General features: G+C 40.0%; 1 protein-coding gene across 6 annotated transcripts in view; it reads right to left on the bottom strand.

The window, feature by feature from the left end:
- FAM184A (family with sequence similarity 184 member A) overlaps positions 1 to 17276 on the bottom strand; it is a 116849-nt gene extending 99573 nt beyond the window's left edge. For 2 of the 6 annotated variants that reach the window (XM_082406099.1, XM_082406098.1), the window contains exon 1: positions 16733 to 17276. In XM_082406099.1, the coding sequence (XP_082262225.1) occupies positions 16733 to 16900 (168 nt within the window). In that variant the 5' untranslated portion in view covers positions 16901 to 17276. The remainder of the gene's footprint in view (positions 1 to 16732) is intronic. The other 4 variants (XM_082406096.1, XM_082406094.1, XM_082406097.1 and 1 more) reach the window with 4 other exon arrangements.
- Positions 17277 to 19751: the final 2475 nt, after the last annotated feature.

Genomic DNA, 19751 nt, shown 5'->3' with positions numbered 1-19751 from the left:
CGATCTGAACATACCTTACAATTAACAACATTGAAAGTGCACATTCTTCTAGGTCATTTAAGGAAGATATATGTCAGACTAGAAACCAGTAAGACTAATTATCTGCCAAAGACATTCTATATTTGAATAAATAGTTTTTAAGAGTTTTCTGTATGTTGCATGAAGTCAACCCAGAAACATCCAACCAATTGTGCTGTAGTCTCAGTGAGTAAAAGATTTCTAGTTATCTTTAGGTGCCTAGACAAAGGCTTTTAACAAAACCAACTCCCACACTGACAGTTTGTGCTGGGAAGAAAGTAACTGTAACTGCAAACATTTTAAGCAAATGATGACTATAAAAAATAAGACTTTGTTTTACTTAAATTAAAATAAGTCAACATTATATTTTTAAAGGGTTCACTCCATGCCATGAAATAATTTATACATTTCCTTTTTCTGACCTAGGGCAATATGGTAGATCCAAGTTCAGATTATGTAGATTACAATTTACATACAAGGAGAGAATCTGATTGTAATTTTATCCCATGCTTATGATTGCAGGGTGGCTGCTAGGTGACTGGTAACTCACACAAAAGATGAGTATTCCCGTCCCCACCATCCCTTCCAGCCCTCTCATCTGAGGGTATTTAGGGAAATAATAAGTCAAACTCACACTCACATGAGGGTGTTTAGAGTGTAATAAGAGTCATAGTCATACAGGCCCATGACAATATCTGACAAACCAGAGCAGGACTAAGTAAACAGCAGATGCAAAGTTCTACATCCATTTTTAGATACACTAGATGCTCGTTATTCATGGATTCCATATTTCCAAATTCGCCTACTTGCTAAAATTTACATGTTACCTAAAAATCTAACACAGTATGTTAAACAAGATTCATTCAGGCATGAATTAAAGTGCTGTTTGCTGTGAGTACTCTGTTAATGAATCAAAGATATGTATTAAATAAAGTGTCATTAAACAGAAATACACCTAAAACAAGGTTATGTATTGATGGCTTGATGAAAATGTGACCAGAGGGTGTCAGGACCATAACCCCGTATTTCCCCTATATAACTTCATAGAACATAACTACCTCAAATAATGAGAATCAAATGTTATTTTATAATCCGTTCAACCTTTACTTTTGATAGCTGTGGTCCCTAATAATGTAGAATATATCTCCATCAGAGGAGAAAATATATACAAAAACAAATACATTAGAGACAATGTCAGCAGAGGCTGAACCAAGGGGGAGAGGCCTGGAGAGTGGGTACAAATTGACATTTATTGACCTCCTCTCCTACACAAATTACCTTGTTTCATCTTTACAGTAATTCTATGAGATAGGCTTTGTCATTCTTATTTTACAGATGAGGAGGCTGAGGCTCTGAGAAGTTAAAACACTTACTAAAGGTCACAGCCTAGTAAGTGGTGAAACAGAAATTCAAACTGGGGTCTGTCTAACCCACTGAACCACACCTCTGACCCATATGGCAGGCACTGCTGCCTTACTGGGCCAGTGGCTCTGGGAACGTCACTCTCTGGCCCACAACCGAGACACCAAAACCCAAAACATACCCATTAACTCCTGGGACTCAAAAAACCGAAATTTCCCTCATCCCCTTTACCCCTGGTCATTACAGAGATTTGTAACCAGAGAATGTGTCAACCTTATTCTTTAAATTATTCTTATAAGCCATATTAAACAAGAAGTTGGAAGGTACTAGCATAGTTTCTTTATCTAAGAAAATTAGATATATATATTCTACCCAAAACAAACAAACCAAACAGAAAAAGCTGCCAATAATTAAACACTTAAAATTTGTCGGGCTTCCCTGGTGGTGCAGTGGTTGAGAATCTGCCTGCCAATGCAGGGGACACGGGTTCGAGCCCTGGTCTGGGAAGATCCCACATGCCGCGGAGCAACTAGGCCCGTAAGCCACAACTACTGAGCCTGCGCATCTGCAGCCTGTGCTCCGCAACAAGAGAGGCTGCGATAGTGAGAGGCCTGCGCACCGCGATGAAGACTGGCCCCCGCTTGCTGCAACTAGAGAAAGCCCTCGCACAGAAACGAAGACCCAACACAGCCATAAATAAATAATTAATTAATTAAAATAGCTTTAAAATTTGTCATATTAAACTAATCTCTTGATTAAAATGTTCACCTACTTTATTCTGGTCACATTTTCTCAAAAGTCTATAGAAGTTAGATAGCCTCATCCACCAGAGGGCAGACAGCAGAAGCAAGAAGAACTACAATCCTGCAGCCTGTGGAACAAAACCCACATTCACAGAAAGAGAGACAAGATGAAAAGGCAGAGGGCTATGTACCAGATGAAGGAACAAGATAAAACCCCAGAAAAACAACTAAAGAAGTGGAGATAGGCAACCTGCCAGAAAAAGAATTCAGAATAATGATAGTGAAGATGATCCAGGATCTCAGAAAAAGAATGGAAGCAAAGATCAAGAAGATGCAAGAAATGCTTAACAAAGACCTAGAAGAATTAAAGAACAAACAAACAGATGAACCATACAATAACTGAAATGAAAACTACACTAGAAGGAATCAATAGCAGAATAACTGAGGCAGAAGAACGGATAAGTGACCTGGAAGACAGAATGGTGGAATTCACTGCTGCAGAAAAGAATAAAGAAAAAAGAATGAAAAGAAATGAAGACAGCCTAAGAGACCTCTGGGACAACATTAAATGCACCTATATTCGCATTATAGGGGTCCCAGAAGGCGAAGAGAGAGAGAATGGACCAAAAAAATATTTGAAGAGATTATAGTCGAAAACTTCCCTAACATGGGAAAGGAAATAGCCACCCAAGTCCAGGAAGCGCAGACAGTCCCAGGCAGGATAAATCCAAGGAGAAACACGCCGAGACATATAGTAATCAAATTGACAAAAATTAAAGACAAAGAAAAATTATTAAAAGAAAACAAGGGGAAAATGACAAATAACATACAAGGGAACTCCCATAAGGTTTACAGCTGATTTCTCAGCAGAAACTCTACAAGCCAGAAGGGAGTGGCATGATATACTTAAAGTGATGAAAGGGAAGAACCTACAACCGAGATTATTCTACCCAGCAAGGATCTCCTTCAGACTCAATGGAGAAATCAAAAGCTTTAGAGACAAGCAAAAGCTAAGAGAATTCAGCACCACCAAACCAGCTCTACAACAAATGCTAAAGGAACTTCTCTAAGTGGGAAACACAAGAGAAGAAAAGGACCTACAAAAACAAACCCAAAACAATTAAGAAAATGGTCATAGGAACATACATATCAATAATTACCTTAAACGTGAATGGATTAAATGCTCCAACAAAAAGACACGGGCTTGCTGAATGGATACAAAAACAAGACCCATATACATGCTGTCTACAAGAGACCCACTTCAGACCTAGGGACACATACAGACGGAAAGTGAGGGGATGGAAAAAGATATTCCACGCAAATGGAAATCAAAAGAAAGCTGGAGTAGCTATACTCATACCAGATAAAATAGACTTTAAAATAAAGAATGATAAAAGAGACAAGGAAGGACACTACATAATGATCAAGGGATCAATCCAAGAAGAAGATATAACAATTACAAATATATATGCACCCAACATAGGAGCACCTCAATACATAAGGCAACTGCTAACAGCTATTAAAGAGGAAATTGACAGTAACACAATAATAGTGGGGGACTTTAACACCTCATTTACACCAATGGACAGATCATTCAAACAGAAAATTAATAAGGAAACACAAGCTTTAAATGACACAATAGACCAGATAGATTTAATTGATATTTATAGGACATTCCATCCAAAAAACAGCAGATTACACTTTCTTCTCAAGTGCACATGGAACATTCTCCAGGATAGATCACATCTTGGGTCACAAATCAAGCCTAAGTAAATTTAAGAAAATTGAAGTCATATGAAGCATCTTTTCTGACCACAACACTATGAAATTAGAAATGAATTACAGGGGAAAAAAACGTAAAAAACACAAACACATGGAGGCTAAACAATATGTTACTAAATAACCAAGAGATCACTGAAGAAATCAAAGAGGAAAGCAAAAAATACCTAGAGACAAATAACAATGAAAACACGATGATCCAAAACCTATGGGATGCAGCAAAAGCAGTTCTAAGAGGGAAGTTTATAGCTCTACAAGCCTACCTCAAGAAACAAGAAAAATCTCAAATAAACAACCTAACCTTACACCTAAAGGAACTAGAGAAAGAAGAACAAACAAAACCCAAAGTTAGCAGAAGGAAAGAAATCATAAAGATCAGAGCAGAAATAAATGAAATAGAAACAAAGAAAACAATAGCAAAGATCAATAAAACTAAAACCTGGTGCTTTGAGAAGATAAACAAAATTGATAAACCATTAGCCAGACTCATCAAGCAAAAGAGGGAGAGGACTCAAATCAATAAAAGTAGAAATGAAAAAGGTGAAGTTACAACAGACACCACAGAAATACAAAGCATCCTAAGAGACTACTACAAGCAACTCTATGCCAATAAAATGGACAACCTGGAAGAAATGGACAAATTCTTAGAAAGGTATAACCTTCCAAGACTGAACCAGGAAGAAGCAGAAAATATGAACAGACCAATCACAAGTAATGAAATTGAAACTGTGATTAAAAATCTACCAACAAACAGAAGTCCAGGACCAGATGGCTTCACAGGTGAATTCTATCAAACATTTAGAGAAGAGCTAACACCCATCCTTCTCAAACTCTTCCAAAAACTGCAGAGGAAGGAACACTCCCAAACTCATTCTATGAGGCCACCATCACCCTAATACCAAAACCAGACAAAGACACTACAAAAAAAGAAAATTACAGACAAATATCACTGATGAATATAAATGCAAAAATCCTCAACAAAATACTAGCAAACAGAATCCAACAACACATTAAAAGGATCATACACCACGATCAAGTGGGATTTATCCCAGGGATGCAAGGATTCCTCAATATATGCAAATCAATCAATATGACACATCATATTAACAAATCGAAGAATAAAAGCCACACGATCATCTCAATCGATGCAGAAAAAGCTTTTGAGAAAATTCAACACCCATTTATGATAAAAACTCTCCAGAAAGTGGGCATAGAGGGAACCTACCTCAACATAATAAAGACCATATATGACAAACCCACAGCAAACATCATTCTCAATGGTGAAAAACTGAAACCATTTCCTCTAAGATCAGGAACAAGACAAGGATGTCCACTCTCTCCACTATTATTCAACATAGTTTTGGAAGTCCTAGCCATGGCAATCAGAGAAGAAAAATAAAAGGAATACAAATTGGAAAAGAAGAAGTAAAACTGTCACTGTTTGCAGATGACATGATACTATACATAGAGAATCCTAAAAATGCCACCAGAAAACTACTAGAGCTAATCAATGAAATTGGTAAAGTTGCAGGATACAAAATTAATGCACAGAAATCTCTTGCATTCCTATATACTAATGATGAAAAATCTGAAAGAGAAATTTAGGAAACACTCCCATTTACCATTGCAACAAAAAGAATAAAATACCTAGGAATAAACCTACCTAGGGAGACAAAAGACCTGTATGCAGAAAACTATAAGACACTGATGAAAGAAATTAAAGATGATACCAACAGGTGGAGAGATATACCATGTTCATAGATTGGAAGAATCAATATTGTGAAAATGACTATACTACCCAAAGCAAACTACAGATTCAGTGCAATCCCTATCAAATTACCAATGGCATTTTTTACAGAACTAGAACAAAAAATCTTAAAATTTGTATGGAGACACAAAAGACCCCGAATAGCCAAAGCAGTCTTGAGGGAAAAAAGCGGAGCTGGAGGAATCAGACTCCCTGACTTCAGACTATACTACAAAGCTACAGTCATCAAGACAATATGGTACTGGCACAAAAACAGAAATATAGATCAATGGAACAAGATAGAAAGCCCAGAGATAAACCCACGCACATATGGTCAACTAATCTATGACAACGGAGGCAAGGATATACAATGGAGAAAAGACAGTCTCTTCAGTATGTGGTGCTGGGAAAACTGGACAGCTACATGTAAAAGAATGAAATTAGAACACTCCCTAACACCATACACAAAAATAAACTCAAAATGGATTCGAGACCTAAATGTAAGACCGGGCACTATAAAAATCTTAGAGGAAAACATAGGAAGAACACTCTTTGACATAAATCACAGCAAGATCTTTTATGATCCACCTCCTAGAGTAATGGAAATAAAAACAAAAATAAACAAATGGGACCTAATGAAACTTCAAAGCTTTTGCATAGCAAAGGAAACCATAAACAAGACGAAAAGATAACCCTCAGAATGGGAGAAAATATTTGCAAATGAATCAATGGACAAAGGATTAATCTCCAAACTATATAAACAGTTCATGCAGCTCAATATTAAAAAAACAAACAACCCAATCCAAAAATGGGCAGAAGACCTAAACAGACATTTCTCCAAAGAAGACATACAGATGGCCAAGAAGCACATGAAAAGCTGCTCAACATCACTAATTATTAGACAAATGCAAACCAAAACTACAATGAGGTATCACCTCACACCAGTTAGAATGGGCATCATCAGAAAATCTACAAACAACAAATGCTGGAGAGGGTGTGGAGAAAAGGGAACCCTCTTGCACTGTTGGTGGGAATGTAAATTGATACAGCCACTATGGAGAACAGTATGGAGGTTCCTTAAAAACCTAAAAATAGAATTACCATATGATCCAGCAATCCCACTACTGGGCATATAACCAGAGAAAACCATAATTCAAAAAGACACATGCACCCTAATGTTCATTGCAGCACTATTTACAATAGTCAGGTCATGGAAGCAACCTAAATGCCCATTGACAGACGAATGGATAAAGAAGATGTGGTACATATATACAATGGACTATTACTCAGCCATAAAAAGGAACGAAATTGGGTCATTTGTTGAGACGTGGATGGATCTAGAGACTGTCATACAGAGTGACATAAATCAGAAAGAGAAAAACAAATATCGTATATTAACTCACATATGTGGAACCTAGAAAAATGGTACAGATGAACCAGTTTGCAGAGCAGAAATTGAGACACAAAAGTAGAGAAAATACGTATGTACACCAAGGGGGGAAAGTCGCGGTGGGGTGGGGATGGTGGTGTGATGAATTGGGCGATTGGGATTGACACGTATACACTGATGTGTATAAAGTTGATGACTAATAAGAACCTGCTGTAAAAAAAAAAATCTATAGAAAGAAATGAGAAAAATATATAGGCTAAAAACAGTACTATAAATTGATAGTATTAATTGTGTCCAGCACAGTATCTTTCAAGGACTAGACAGTCAACAAAAGTTTACCAACCTTTTAGATCTACATGCTCTATTTTAGTCATATTTAAGTATATCTTCTCTTGTTGCTCTAAGTAGACCATTATATTAAACACACACGAATACACAACTTCCTCTCAAACTTATTTGTACTTTGTTTACATAGTGCTTCACTAGGCAAAAGATCTAAGAATAGATGGGGGCAAGGGTGGAGGAGGGATAAATTGGGAGACTGGGATTGACATATACATAGTACTATATATAAAATTGATAACTAATAAGAACCTACTGAATAGCACAGGGAACTGTACTTGATACTCTGTAATGGCCTATAAAGGAAAAGAATCTAAAAAGGAGTGGAGATATATATATATGTATAACAGATTCACTTTGCTGTACACCACACCTGAAACTAACACAACATTGTAAATCAACTATACTCCAATAAAAATTTTAAAAAGAAAAAAAAATGAATAGAATACTATTTAGTGTTTTGGTTACGAAATGTTTTCTGAAAGAAATGAGATTCTGTTAAGACTGTGCTTAAGGAGAAACAGGATGAAAAATGCAAATACTTGTGAACACTCAGACACACATTTAGCAGAATAAACAAAATCTTTCCAACCAGAAAGCCCAATATCTAGAGTATGTAACTATCCAAACTCCGCACTTCATTTTATAAGGAAGAGAGACATGGCAAATAAAAAATGAAAGTAACAATTTATTCAGAAATAAAGTTTCAGTATTTGGCGAAGGATTAGTATAGCTCTGGCCTAATCTGTAAATATACTGATTATCAACAAGGATCTGGAAGTGATAAAGGGCTCTACATAATTTATGAATGGTATGACTTGAATGTAAGTATATTATTTTGGAAGGCAGAAAATCATTAATTCCTATGGTTAACTTCTAGTTAACTAAAATAATTCATTCTCCAACAATTTTGAATAGGGATTTATCTTTATATTTTACTAAAATTAGCGATTTTATTGATAATTTAAATATTAGTAATGTACTTTATGAAGCAACATTTTTTCAAACCTTCTTAAACCTCAAAACAGAGATGTACATATAAAGAAATACAGATTAGTAATTTTGAAAAGTCATTAAAATACTATCTCCCTTATAATAAATAAGGTGTTACCGCGTAGCTGAGTCTATTATCCAAATCCCAAGTATTATGGTTAATCATTAAGTCTTGTTTTCCCATCCACTATAGGTCCTTTGGTAGTCTCAGCCTCCCTTTATATCTCAAAATGACAGTAATAAAAGATATAGGACAGGGGCTTCCCTGGTGGCGCAGTGGTTGAGAATCTGCCTGCCAATGCAGGGGACACGGGTTCGAGCCCTGGTCTGGGAAGATCCCACATGCCGCGGAGCAACTAGGCCCGTGAGCCACAACTACTGAACCTGTGCTCTAGAGCCTGTGCTCCGCAACAAGAGAGGCCGCGATAGTGAGAGGCCCGCGCACCGCGATGAAGAGTGGCCCCCGCTTGCCACAACTAGAGAAAGCCCTCGCACAGAAACGAAGACCCAACACAGCCATAAATAAATAAATAAAATTAAAAAAAAAAAAAAAAGATATAGGACAAAAATTTTTCACATATTCAACTTCACTACTTTTTATACATTCTTGTTAAAGTTTTGGTAGGAAAGAAAGATGTAATCATTAATGAAATAAGTTTGAGGCCTACAAATGACAGTACTCACTGCTGTAGTTTAATAGAAAGCTAAAAATAAAAGGTTTATTTTCTAAAATATTTGCTCTGGTCTCAAATGTTAAGTATACCAAACTTAACTGACTGTAACTGGTGATCCTCAACCTGCAAAGACTGGTGTTTCCAAAATTCATTTCTATATCTTAATTGATTGACAGTAAGAGACTATTTTCCAAAATATTTTAAAGGACCGTTAAGTTATGAAGTTAAAGTAAAAAAAAAAACAAAAAACCTTTATGGCTCAGAGCACACCTGAAAGTAGTATTTTCCCCACATATTTATAAAACTGTTTTTATTTTAAAAAAAACAAAAACAAAAAAAAACCCTGAATTCAGTTAGCAATTTTCTCCCATCTCTCCTCAGGTGTTTGTCTCCCAAAAGGGCTGGGGGACACCAATTCCAATAGACTCACTGTTGTTTTCATTCAAAAGTAGCCTGAAGGATAGAAACTTTCTCCGATGAAAAAACAAGTATGGCATTAAGAATTTCTATTATTCACATCAATCCCATTTTCATGGCATAATATTCAAGTTTATTTACTCACAGATAAAAGAGGTTTTTAATCTCATAACATAAATTGAAAGGGCAGAATAACAGTACTTTACCACTCCTCACCCCACCCCCACTACCTCCTATTGTCATTTGGAAGTTAACTGGCTTTACAGGCCCAGGTTACTCCATTCTCATCTCAAATTTAAGATATGAAAATTTCAGAAATACTCATAATTTTAAGAAAGCATAGAAATTTACTTATTAATTAAAATTAAACAAATTGTTTCAATCAAATTTTGCTGAACCCTTATCCTTCATACTACTTTTTAAGAGGTTGACAATTAGAAGACAGCACAAGATTTTCATAAACAAAGAAGACAGAGAGGGGTTGGGGGGAGAAAAACTGGAAAACTTCCAATGTACTGCCCTCAGAAATGGGACCTAAGCAACAATCCAATTAAGAAAGCATGAAGTCAAAAGAAAAACAATTAAAATAACCACATAGTAGTAACTTTGACACCAAGTATGACAGTATTTAAATCAACCTAATTAAAGAATTTTTAAAGTCTGGAATGACTGAAGCTGTTAATAAAAACATGAAAATATTATGACATTTATCTGAGAATATAAAAGAAATAGCTATTACAAATCTACCAAAGCCACAGTCACAAACTGTACAACCCACATATCCAGAAATTGTGCAGTGTATGGGAGAGGCATGTGGGTTTCACTCTCATCAGGTCTGTGATTCAAATGGTAAGCAAAACATAGTTCCAACATGGGGAAAAACAACTCCGTGGCCTCTTAGGAGCTGAGTGGGTAATATGAGTTAGAAGGAAGGCATACACAGCAAAAAGAGATCTGCTAGTATGGCTGCCCCTCTCCTAGACCATTCCAGAGACCTGGGTTCGAATCCAAGATCTGCCAGTGACAAGCTATATAGTCTTCAAATGACTTTACACCCTCAACTTCCATACCTGTAAAATGAGAGGGTTAGGCCGGTAAGAATCTATGGTTTCTTCCAGCTCTAAACCTTTTAACTCTAAAGGCAGTCGATTTATAAGTTTTTAGACAATTGATTAATAGCATATCATGCTTTTGTGCCCATTAGTAAAATACAGGAAATTAATTCAAACCTCTCAGCTATGACTAAAAGATTACACCTAAGCTGCTGCATAATAGAATGTCAAAGCTGCAATGTAACAAAGGAGGGAAAAAAAAGATGCTACGTTTGGCATATGCCAAGCTGAAACAATCCAAGTCATAACCAAAACGAAATATTATTATGAAACAGTATTTAGATAATTCAAACAAACCAACTAGTGAGAAATCAGTTGAAGTTAACAGAGAGAAAACAGAATTGTTTGAAAATTTCACTGGTTTTGGTATTATATAAACACATTCAGGTTTTGAATAGAGTAAAAGCAGAGTTAGTATTAAATGACTGATCAAAAGACTATTTTTCCATATTTGCTAATAAGAATCTGGTATATCAATTACCTTCCTTTTGAAATGATAAATAATACTTATATTTTAGACAAAGTGCTTTATGTTTTTATTTTTGCATCAAAAATAATAAAATAATATATAGCTTTTTGAAGCAGTTTAAGGGGAAGCCAAATATTTAAATATTTACGAGTAATTTAACTCAGCTGAAATGATCTAGCATTAATCCAGAAGAGCAGCAGACACAACCCCTCAAAAATATTTACTGACTTTGTCTACTATATAACAAAATTACGTGGTACATCATTAACTTCAATAAATATTTATTAAGCTTTTATAACACTATGTGCAAAACATTCATATTAAGGTTACATGAAATATATAGTCCCTACAGCTGAGGAACTTACAGCCAAATTAGAGAAACAAAGTATATTTATAAACACAATAAACGGTGTGCAAATGTGTATTATTAAGTATCAAATAAGAAGTACAGACAATAAATGTTACAGTAATTCAGAGTAAGGTAAACCCAAAAAGGCCCAGGTTGGTCAGGGCAGTTCTTGGGAGGAGACGCATAAGTTGGGTATTAAAGGAAGACTTTAAAGAAGGGTTTGATGCTAAACACAGAGAACGCAAAGCAACTGTTCCTGCTCTTTGCAACCTTATACCCAACCTTATACTAGTTACGTCCGTAAGTGATAACTGGACTAAACTATATCAAAAGTGCAATCAACTAAAACAGTGTTGGATGGGCAGCTAACATGACAGGATGTTAAAAGGGAAGTTTCTACTGAGAACCAAAGACAACTGACATTCCAAAGCAGGTGCCAGAACATTCTCAAAATTTCCAAAGGAGGCTAAAGTCTAAAGTGTTGAGATGTGTTACCTCCTACCCTCAACACTAGTGAGAGAAGCTTCAAGGAGAACCCAGAGCGGGGTTCTGGAGAAGAGTTCCTCGGGGAGAGCTACAGGAACAAGTGCTCTTGCCTTCCAGCGGGGAGGGAGGGGATGGATGCCTGCCTCTCACCTAAAGCCTAGAGAAGAAGGCTTTGATGGGACCACTTGAAGAGCTTGATATGTGTCTCGAGCACTCTGAAGAACACACTGAACTGGCACCTGATTCACCCCTGGAAATTCCAAAGGATAAGAAGCTAGATGAAGAGGCATGTGAGAGCAGAAGAGAGACAGCTTCATTGGGACCACTTCCAGAGTTTGTCTGGACAAAGAATGAGTGCTCCATATGGACCAATGTGGGTCCAACGAGAGAGACAGAGAGAGCTGGGGTGATGGCATCTGGGTCCAGCCAAGAGGGTCACCTGCAGCTTGAACAGACCTCAGCAAAATGAACATGAGGTCCTGCCAGATCCAAGAAGCTGAGGAAGACATAAAAACCCAGCCAGAATACAGATGCATTCTCACTGTCAAGCAATGTGAGGTGGGCAATTGAGGTGGGAGGTGGAGGATCCACAGGTGAAAGAAAGAACTTGAAACATCTGCCAAGTCTACAGCAGCACCGAAGCTAGATCACCAGGCACTAATCGAGTGTTAGTTAGCTAGTTGCCGCTCTTCTTTCCTCTCTTCCCTTCTTCCTTGTCCAACTTGGGAGAAGTCAGAAGCTCGCACTGACAAGACAAAGAAGGAGCAGTAGAAATGCCCAGTCGGAAGGAAAAAAAGCAGTCCCCGATTATTGGCTTCCCCATTGCAATGGGCAGAGCTAGGAACTGGGCATGGGGGAGAAGCTTCATCTTTAACTCAGGTTTGGTTTGGGGTTTTTATTTGTTAGTACTAGACATTTTAATAATCAAATTGAGACTTCTGTGACTTAATTACTGAAGGACAATTTGCAGTATCTAAAAGCAACCAGGAAAGTCAAGTTTATCCATGGGCAGGGAATGTGCCAGCCTCACAGCGTAAATTGAAAGGAATAGTGAATGACAAAAATAAAGCTGTTTTATAATTTCAAACCGTAAGTCCTGCTTCTCAATCGAATGCACTAAAAAGTCAACACAGTGGAGAGCAGAGAAGTACACAAATATGATCTTATAAACATAACTACCCATCCAGCTTCTCTATCTTGAGATGGCTCAGTCATTAACAATTCCAGAAATCTGCCATAACATAAATCAGGAATCTAACAATAATTCTTAAAATTTGACATGAGCAACAAAATATGATAGACTCACTTTATTTATTTATTTGGTTGCACCGGGTCTTAGTTGTGGCATGAATGTGGTCTCTAGTTCCCTGACCAGGGATCGAACCTGGGTCCCCTGTATTGGGAGCGCAGAGTCTTATCCACTGCGCCATCAGGGAAGTCCCTAACAGACTCACTCTAAAAGTCAAAGACTGTCTTGCTCCCTGCTGTATCTCTAACACTTAGCAAAGCACCCCTTACATAAAAGATGCTTAAAGAACAGCTGTATCCTTTCCATGCGATGGCTGCTAGGTTAGGTTCTTGGAAAACAGAACCTGAACAAATATGCCTGCAGTTGAGACTGCTTTTTAGTTAGTTTAAAATATGTCAGTATGTGTAAAGTTATAATGTAGATTACTTTCATCCTTCTCCTTTCATTGTCAGCCAAATCTCGGAAAAGTGCATATTGTATTTTTAATACTGTACTATAAAAACAGAGAGCAACTGTGAAAATTTTAAACTGATATTCAAATACAAGAAAAATTACTATCAATATATACATTTTTAAAGATTTTAGCAGAAAACCCACAAAGAAATACAGTATCACATAATGTTATTAATGCAGGATGGTTTATTTTAAAAAGAAAGTAGCATTTAAAAAGTATATTATCCAGTACTTTACTAATACTTTGTTGGCATATATGTCTTTTCAGTGACAGCCTGAATTAAGAGTCTACTATCTTAGAGAGTTATAGTATCATCAACTTTCTTTAAAAGATTAGGAGGGCTCCTCTGGCGGCACAGTGGTTAAGAATCCGCCTGCAGATGCAGGGGACATGGATTCCAGTCCTGGTACGGGAAGATCCCACATGCCGCGGCGCAACTAAGCCCATGAGCCACAACTACTGAGCCTGTGCTCTAGAGCCTGCGAGCCACAACTACTGAAGCCCGCAGCCTAGAGCCCGTGCTCCGCAACAAGAGAAGCCACCTCAATGAGAAGCCCGTGCACCACAACAAAGGCAGTAGCCCCTGCTCGCCACAACTGGAGGAAGCCTGTGCACAGCAATGAAGACCCAACACAGCCAAAAATAAATAAAATAAACAAATTTATATTAAAAAAAAAAGATTAGGAAATTGAGGCTCAGAGGTTAATGACTTGCCCAAGGTCATACTCCTAGTAAATGGTAGAGCAGAAGTTTTAACTCAAGACAGTGCGTCAGCTTCCCAAGCCATGCTAACAATAACACTGAAGAGGTGAGTTCTGTTGACTCATTTCCAAAAGAAATGAAATCTTATTTTAATGGTTACCTCTATAATGTCTAATTTTGAAATACAAGCTATTGCCAAGTTCCAAACATAGTTCTATTAACAAACCTCTACTGGCGTGAATTTATTAATAAACTCTTCATGAGTGAAAACTCTATAAAGCAGATAGCAATAAAATTTCTATCAGTCAATACATTACTCATGATATCATTCTTATGGTATTTACAATAAGTATATGTGACTATAAAACTGACAGTTTCCAAGTTGGTACCTAAAGCAAGCAGGTCTTATTGTATGTTTCAGAAACTGAAGGGTGTTGGCTGAAACAGAGCCCTATTATCAGATTGTTCCATTCTCCTGCATTATCTTAGTAACAGAGGTAAGAGACGGGGTGGGATATTTCAGTGTTAATCAGTGGTTCTCCACCTGCCCATCCCTCCCCGGGGAACATTTGGCAACATGAATTGGCCTGGAGACGTGTGTATTGTCACTACTGTGTGTGCATGTGGGGACTACAAGTAGATGGTGCTAAACATCCTACAGTGCACAGGGCAGCCCTGCCCACTCCCAACAAGGAATTATTCAGTCTAAAATGTCAGCAGTGTCGAGGCTGAGAAACTCTAGTGTGAGATTAAATGTCTGAGGTACTTAGCAGAGAGGGTGGCGTGAGTGTTTAGAGACTGTAACTATAAACACTAAATCAGAGTCCAGTAATACTCAGGAAAGATTAGACATAGCACTCAAGCCGTGATGAGAGCACTGGCAAGAGGGCAGCCTCCTGCTTTGTTAGGTTTGAGGCAGGTAGTGTAAAGAAAGTGATCGCAACTTCTAGTAGTACTCCAACATTTCACAATTGTGCTGATTTTTTTTTTTTTTTGATAAAAGAACAGGAAATTGAAAAAGTATAAGTAAAAAGAAGAGTAGTTTGCTGGAGAGAAAAGAAACTTCATTTGTTAAACTGTACACAGTTCCACTACCAGCTTACTGAGTGTTTCTATGACTTACAGCAGGGCCCTAGAGGGTTACAACGTAAAACAAAAATAATGGATGTTTTGGACACACTATAAGAGAAAATCAGAATAAATAAATATACATGTGCTTCATTCTGGACATCAGTATTCTAAAGACCAAACATGATTTCAGAAAGCCTGGCTCCCAAAATGTGTAAATGCTCCCAAATGTGTAAATGCTCTGATGGTATACTACTGTTCCTTCTTGGGCCTTCCCTTCTCTGAATTTGGGGACCCTCAAGTCAAAAGAGAAAACAGTAAAAACTGGACACGTAGCAACCTCTGAGATGGTGCTGACATAAAACAAAAACCAAACACCAACAAGCAAAATTGCTTGGAGTTGAAAGAGTCAGACTTCAGAGGTTATCTAGGAGCAAACTCCACAATGCCAGCCTCTCTTCACATACCAACACCCCTAAACAAGTGGTTAGCCGACTCCACTTAAACGCTAAACTAAGGTCTATCACTTCTACTAGCTTTCAGAAACCACGAATCACTTCTTCTCACGGAATGGGTATTGAAAGATTGCGCCTGAGCTCTAAAGAGAGCAATGTAATCGATCTAAGTTGCTCCTGATCCACAGATACCAACTGTTTCTCATTACCAACATTTCCTTAAGCAGAAAAAAAAGCTCACCATCCACAGACGATTCTAAACTACAATTGGCCAAATCTGCGGGCGTATTTGCCCCTTGAAAATTATCTTCTGATACACTGAAGCATTTAACTAAATGCAAACACATGATTCATCTAAAAAGCCTTGTTTGACATTTTGTCAGTATAAGGAATGACTCATTAAATCCTGAAAATGGCACGCTAGGTATGTTTTATCCTCCTACATCGCTCAGCAGGATTTATTCTCCCCTTAACTACGTAACCAATGAAAGATACTGATGAATTCGAAGACTCCGGATCATGTTGGGTAAATACGGTACTGTACTTTATACAGTTACAGTAAAGCCTCGTGGAGCCTTGGCAGATGCACGAGAGCAAAACTAAAGTGATTTATTATTGTGCCGTAAAAGAAGTAGATCCTAATTTGTTCTGTGCTGGCTTACCCCAAAAGGGTAGCGGGGGGCAAGTCCCATAAACCCAGCTTTGCTGTCGGGTTTAATTTAGTTTAAATTAACGTCACCGGCGTTGCACCGAAGTTTGAACGGTTCCAGGAGGTAAGTCTCTGGCTGTTGCTTCCCCAAAACAGCCCCCTTTCAACTCGCCCCGGGCGCAGGGCGCGCAGCCTCCCAACCGGGCAGGTGGGCCCCGCGCGGCCCGCACGGGGTCTCGTCTCCGCAGTGCCCACCCCGCAGCCGCTCCCTTACCTTGGTGAGCTGGGCGATTTTCTTGCTCATTTTCAGGTGCAAGTCCTGGCTGTAGTCCATGCAGTGCCCCGCCTGCTGCGCGGCGGCCGGCGAGGGCGCGAATTTGGCCGCCCCGGCCGCCGAGCCGCCGTAATAGTGCTGCTGCCAGCTCATGCCCGGGGTCGCCATCTTCCCGGCAGACCCCGGCCGGGGCACCAGTGCCCGCGCTCGGGGGGCGGCCCGCCGAGCAACGGCGACGGGGACGCAGGAGCCGGGGCGGCCGCTTCCGGACCCGACACCCGGCGTCCGCCAGTTGCGGCCGCCCGCGCCCCCCCGCCCGCAAACCCCGAGTCACCGCCGTCCAGGGACGGGGCGGCCCCGCCGGCCCGAAGCCGCGGGCGACACCGGCGCGGGGCAGATGCCCGGGGGGTGGCGGCGGCGGCCCGGGGCCCGATCCGCTCTCGCCCGCTCTTCGGCTCGCGCCTGGCGGGGAAGACGTGGGCGGCGTGGCCCCGCAGGTCCCGCTCCCACCCGACACCCAGCGGGACAGCCGCCTAGGGGGTTGCGGAGGGAGGAGGAGACTGGGCGGGCTGCTGCGGGGGGAGGAGGGGACCTGGAAGAGGGCGCGGGAGCCGCTGAGCCGCCGTTACCAGGGTGCGCGGCCCGCGGAGCGCGCGGGGTGGCGACGTCATTTCCCCGCAGCCAAGCTCCGCCCCGCGCCGCCGCCTTCCCCGCAGCCCCGCGGCCGGCGCGGGCGCCTCTTGCGGGGCTCGCAGCCAGTGCCTACCCCTGCGGCGGGGAGCCCCGAGCTCCGGCCGGCCGGTGGTAAGCCCCGTGTGCCGCGCGTGCCAGAAAAGACGGGCCCGTGGTCACCTTCGGTGTGTAGAGCGCATGGCGATTTACCGAGCCTTTGCACGTGCATCATCGCGTGCGCTGGGTCCAAGTGGCTCTTCCCCAAGAAAAGCGGCAAACTCACATCCCGCTCCCTCCCAACGATGGCCTCAGCACCGGAGACGTGCGTAATGAAGTCGCGGGGAATCCGATACCCCCTACCCAGACCCTTCCTTCCAAACTCACACAAACATGATTGTTACTGTCTTAGGCTGACGGACTACGTGCCAGGCACTGTCCCTCATTCAACACCAAGTGTCTATGTGGAGAGGACACACTTCATCAGTCAATTGGTATAGCATTGCACCACTACTTCCCAGTCTAATGGAGCCCGAGACAATTATATATGAAATCTACTTAGCTGCAAGTAAAGGGGAAAACAGAAGCTGAACAAGATGTCCTTAAGGATTTGGAGCTGGGCTAAAATGTGTCATTACTTGTGCATTTTCACCTTACTAAATGTGTTATTTCCTACTAATTTTCTCCTAACGTGTCTACTCCTGCAGGTCAAATAATTTTTTTTTTAACGTAGTGTCCTGTGTTGAAGTAAATCAGTCATTTTAGAACATTCTTAACACAAACTTTAAAAATACAGAATCGTGTCTATTTAAAAACAATATGTTCTCATGCAGTTTTGCAGGACTGAATCCTCTCCTGTTATAGTATGTAATTTCTCTTTAGCATGCAACTAACCACCATATAAATCTGATTAACAAATCCGATTGGGGGCCATATTAAAGAATGTGTGACAAAATCTAAACCTACAAGGTGAAGGGCGAATAGGATCTTGAAATACTTCCGGAACTGCTGGAATTCCAGAAAGGAATTTTGAAATTGGCTACCTCTTTTCCCAGATGCTAAGTACTCAGCCTTCCCTCTAACAGAACTTTCAGAAAATAAGTTGTCTAGTTGCAAGGTCCTGAATGGAGCAGATGGCCAGAAACAAATATCATGCAAATTTTGCTCCCTTCTTAAGCTCTAATGATTAAATGAAATTAAAGAGAATTAGAAGGTGGGTTATTTCATCAAATTCTAGGCATGGAAGATTCACAATCATTTTAGAACCCTCATGTCCTTTATATTCTATGCAGGAGTGTGTGCTCCAAATGCTCCTAAGTTTCCCTAAATTTTTATAGCTAACTTCTGCTAGGGCAAAGAAGATGTTTTTTGTTTTTGTCTCTATGATATAGTGGAAAGAATATAGGACTGGAAATAAGACCAACGTGTAGCCTCAACTGAGTCACCAATCTTGTTCATCCCTCAAGTGCATCCTCTGAAGAGTGTTATCAGCCCCTTCCCGGTCTAACTTGGGAGTTAAAGGTTGCAACTCTGGTCCACTAGTAGTTCACTCTGAATCCCATCACAAGAGTTCCTGCCATCGCTATACAGCATAGCCCAGGAGGAGCCTTTTCCTAAATATTCTGCTCAGTAGACACCCAGTGTCATTCCATGAATTAAACAGTTTTGCCTGACCACAGTGGGATAAAACAGGTCATCTGATACAGAATTCTATTTAATTATGAATGATACATAGAAATATAAAGTCTAATATAAACACTCATAATCCCATCACTCAGAATCACACTTTTAAAAAATTCAGTGAAGAAGTTGTGCAATAAGAGAGAAAAGAGGAAAAGCTAGTTAGGTAAGAAATCTTTGTTTAGCACCTGTATCTCCCGTGAGATGGTTTATGCAGAAATATTTCTCAAAAGCCTATTGTGTGCCAGGTGCTGAGGCTGCAGTGATGACTAAGAATCAGTCTCTGTTAACAGTCTAGTGGGAAAGACAGACAAGTAATAAGGCGCAATACAATGTGGTAAGTGTTAATTAAAGGAACTCACAAGAGGGGCCCTTAACCCAGCCTTGGAGTGTTGAGAAGGCTTCACACATGTGAAAAGGTCATGTCTGAATGGACTCCTGAAGGATGAGTTCTTTGGATTAAGAGAGATAGTAGATGTGGTCTGCTGGCTCTGAGGACAGCAAGGGCAAAGCCCTGGGGATGGGAGAGAGCATAACCCATTTAGGGAACAGCAAGTGATGTGATATGGCTGAAGCAAAGGGTTTGATGGGGTGTCAAAATACGAGGCAGAGTATGTAGCAAGATTATTCGGGAGGGTGAACTTATTTGCCTTGATAAAGAGGTTGGGAC

This window comes from Balaenoptera borealis (genome assembly GCF_965194805.1).
Source record: "Balaenoptera borealis genome assembly, chromosome: 9".
NCBI lineage: Eukaryota > Metazoa > Chordata > Mammalia > Artiodactyla > Balaenopteridae > Balaenoptera > Balaenoptera borealis.
This window is presented reverse-complemented; position numbering and strand designations above follow the sequence as displayed.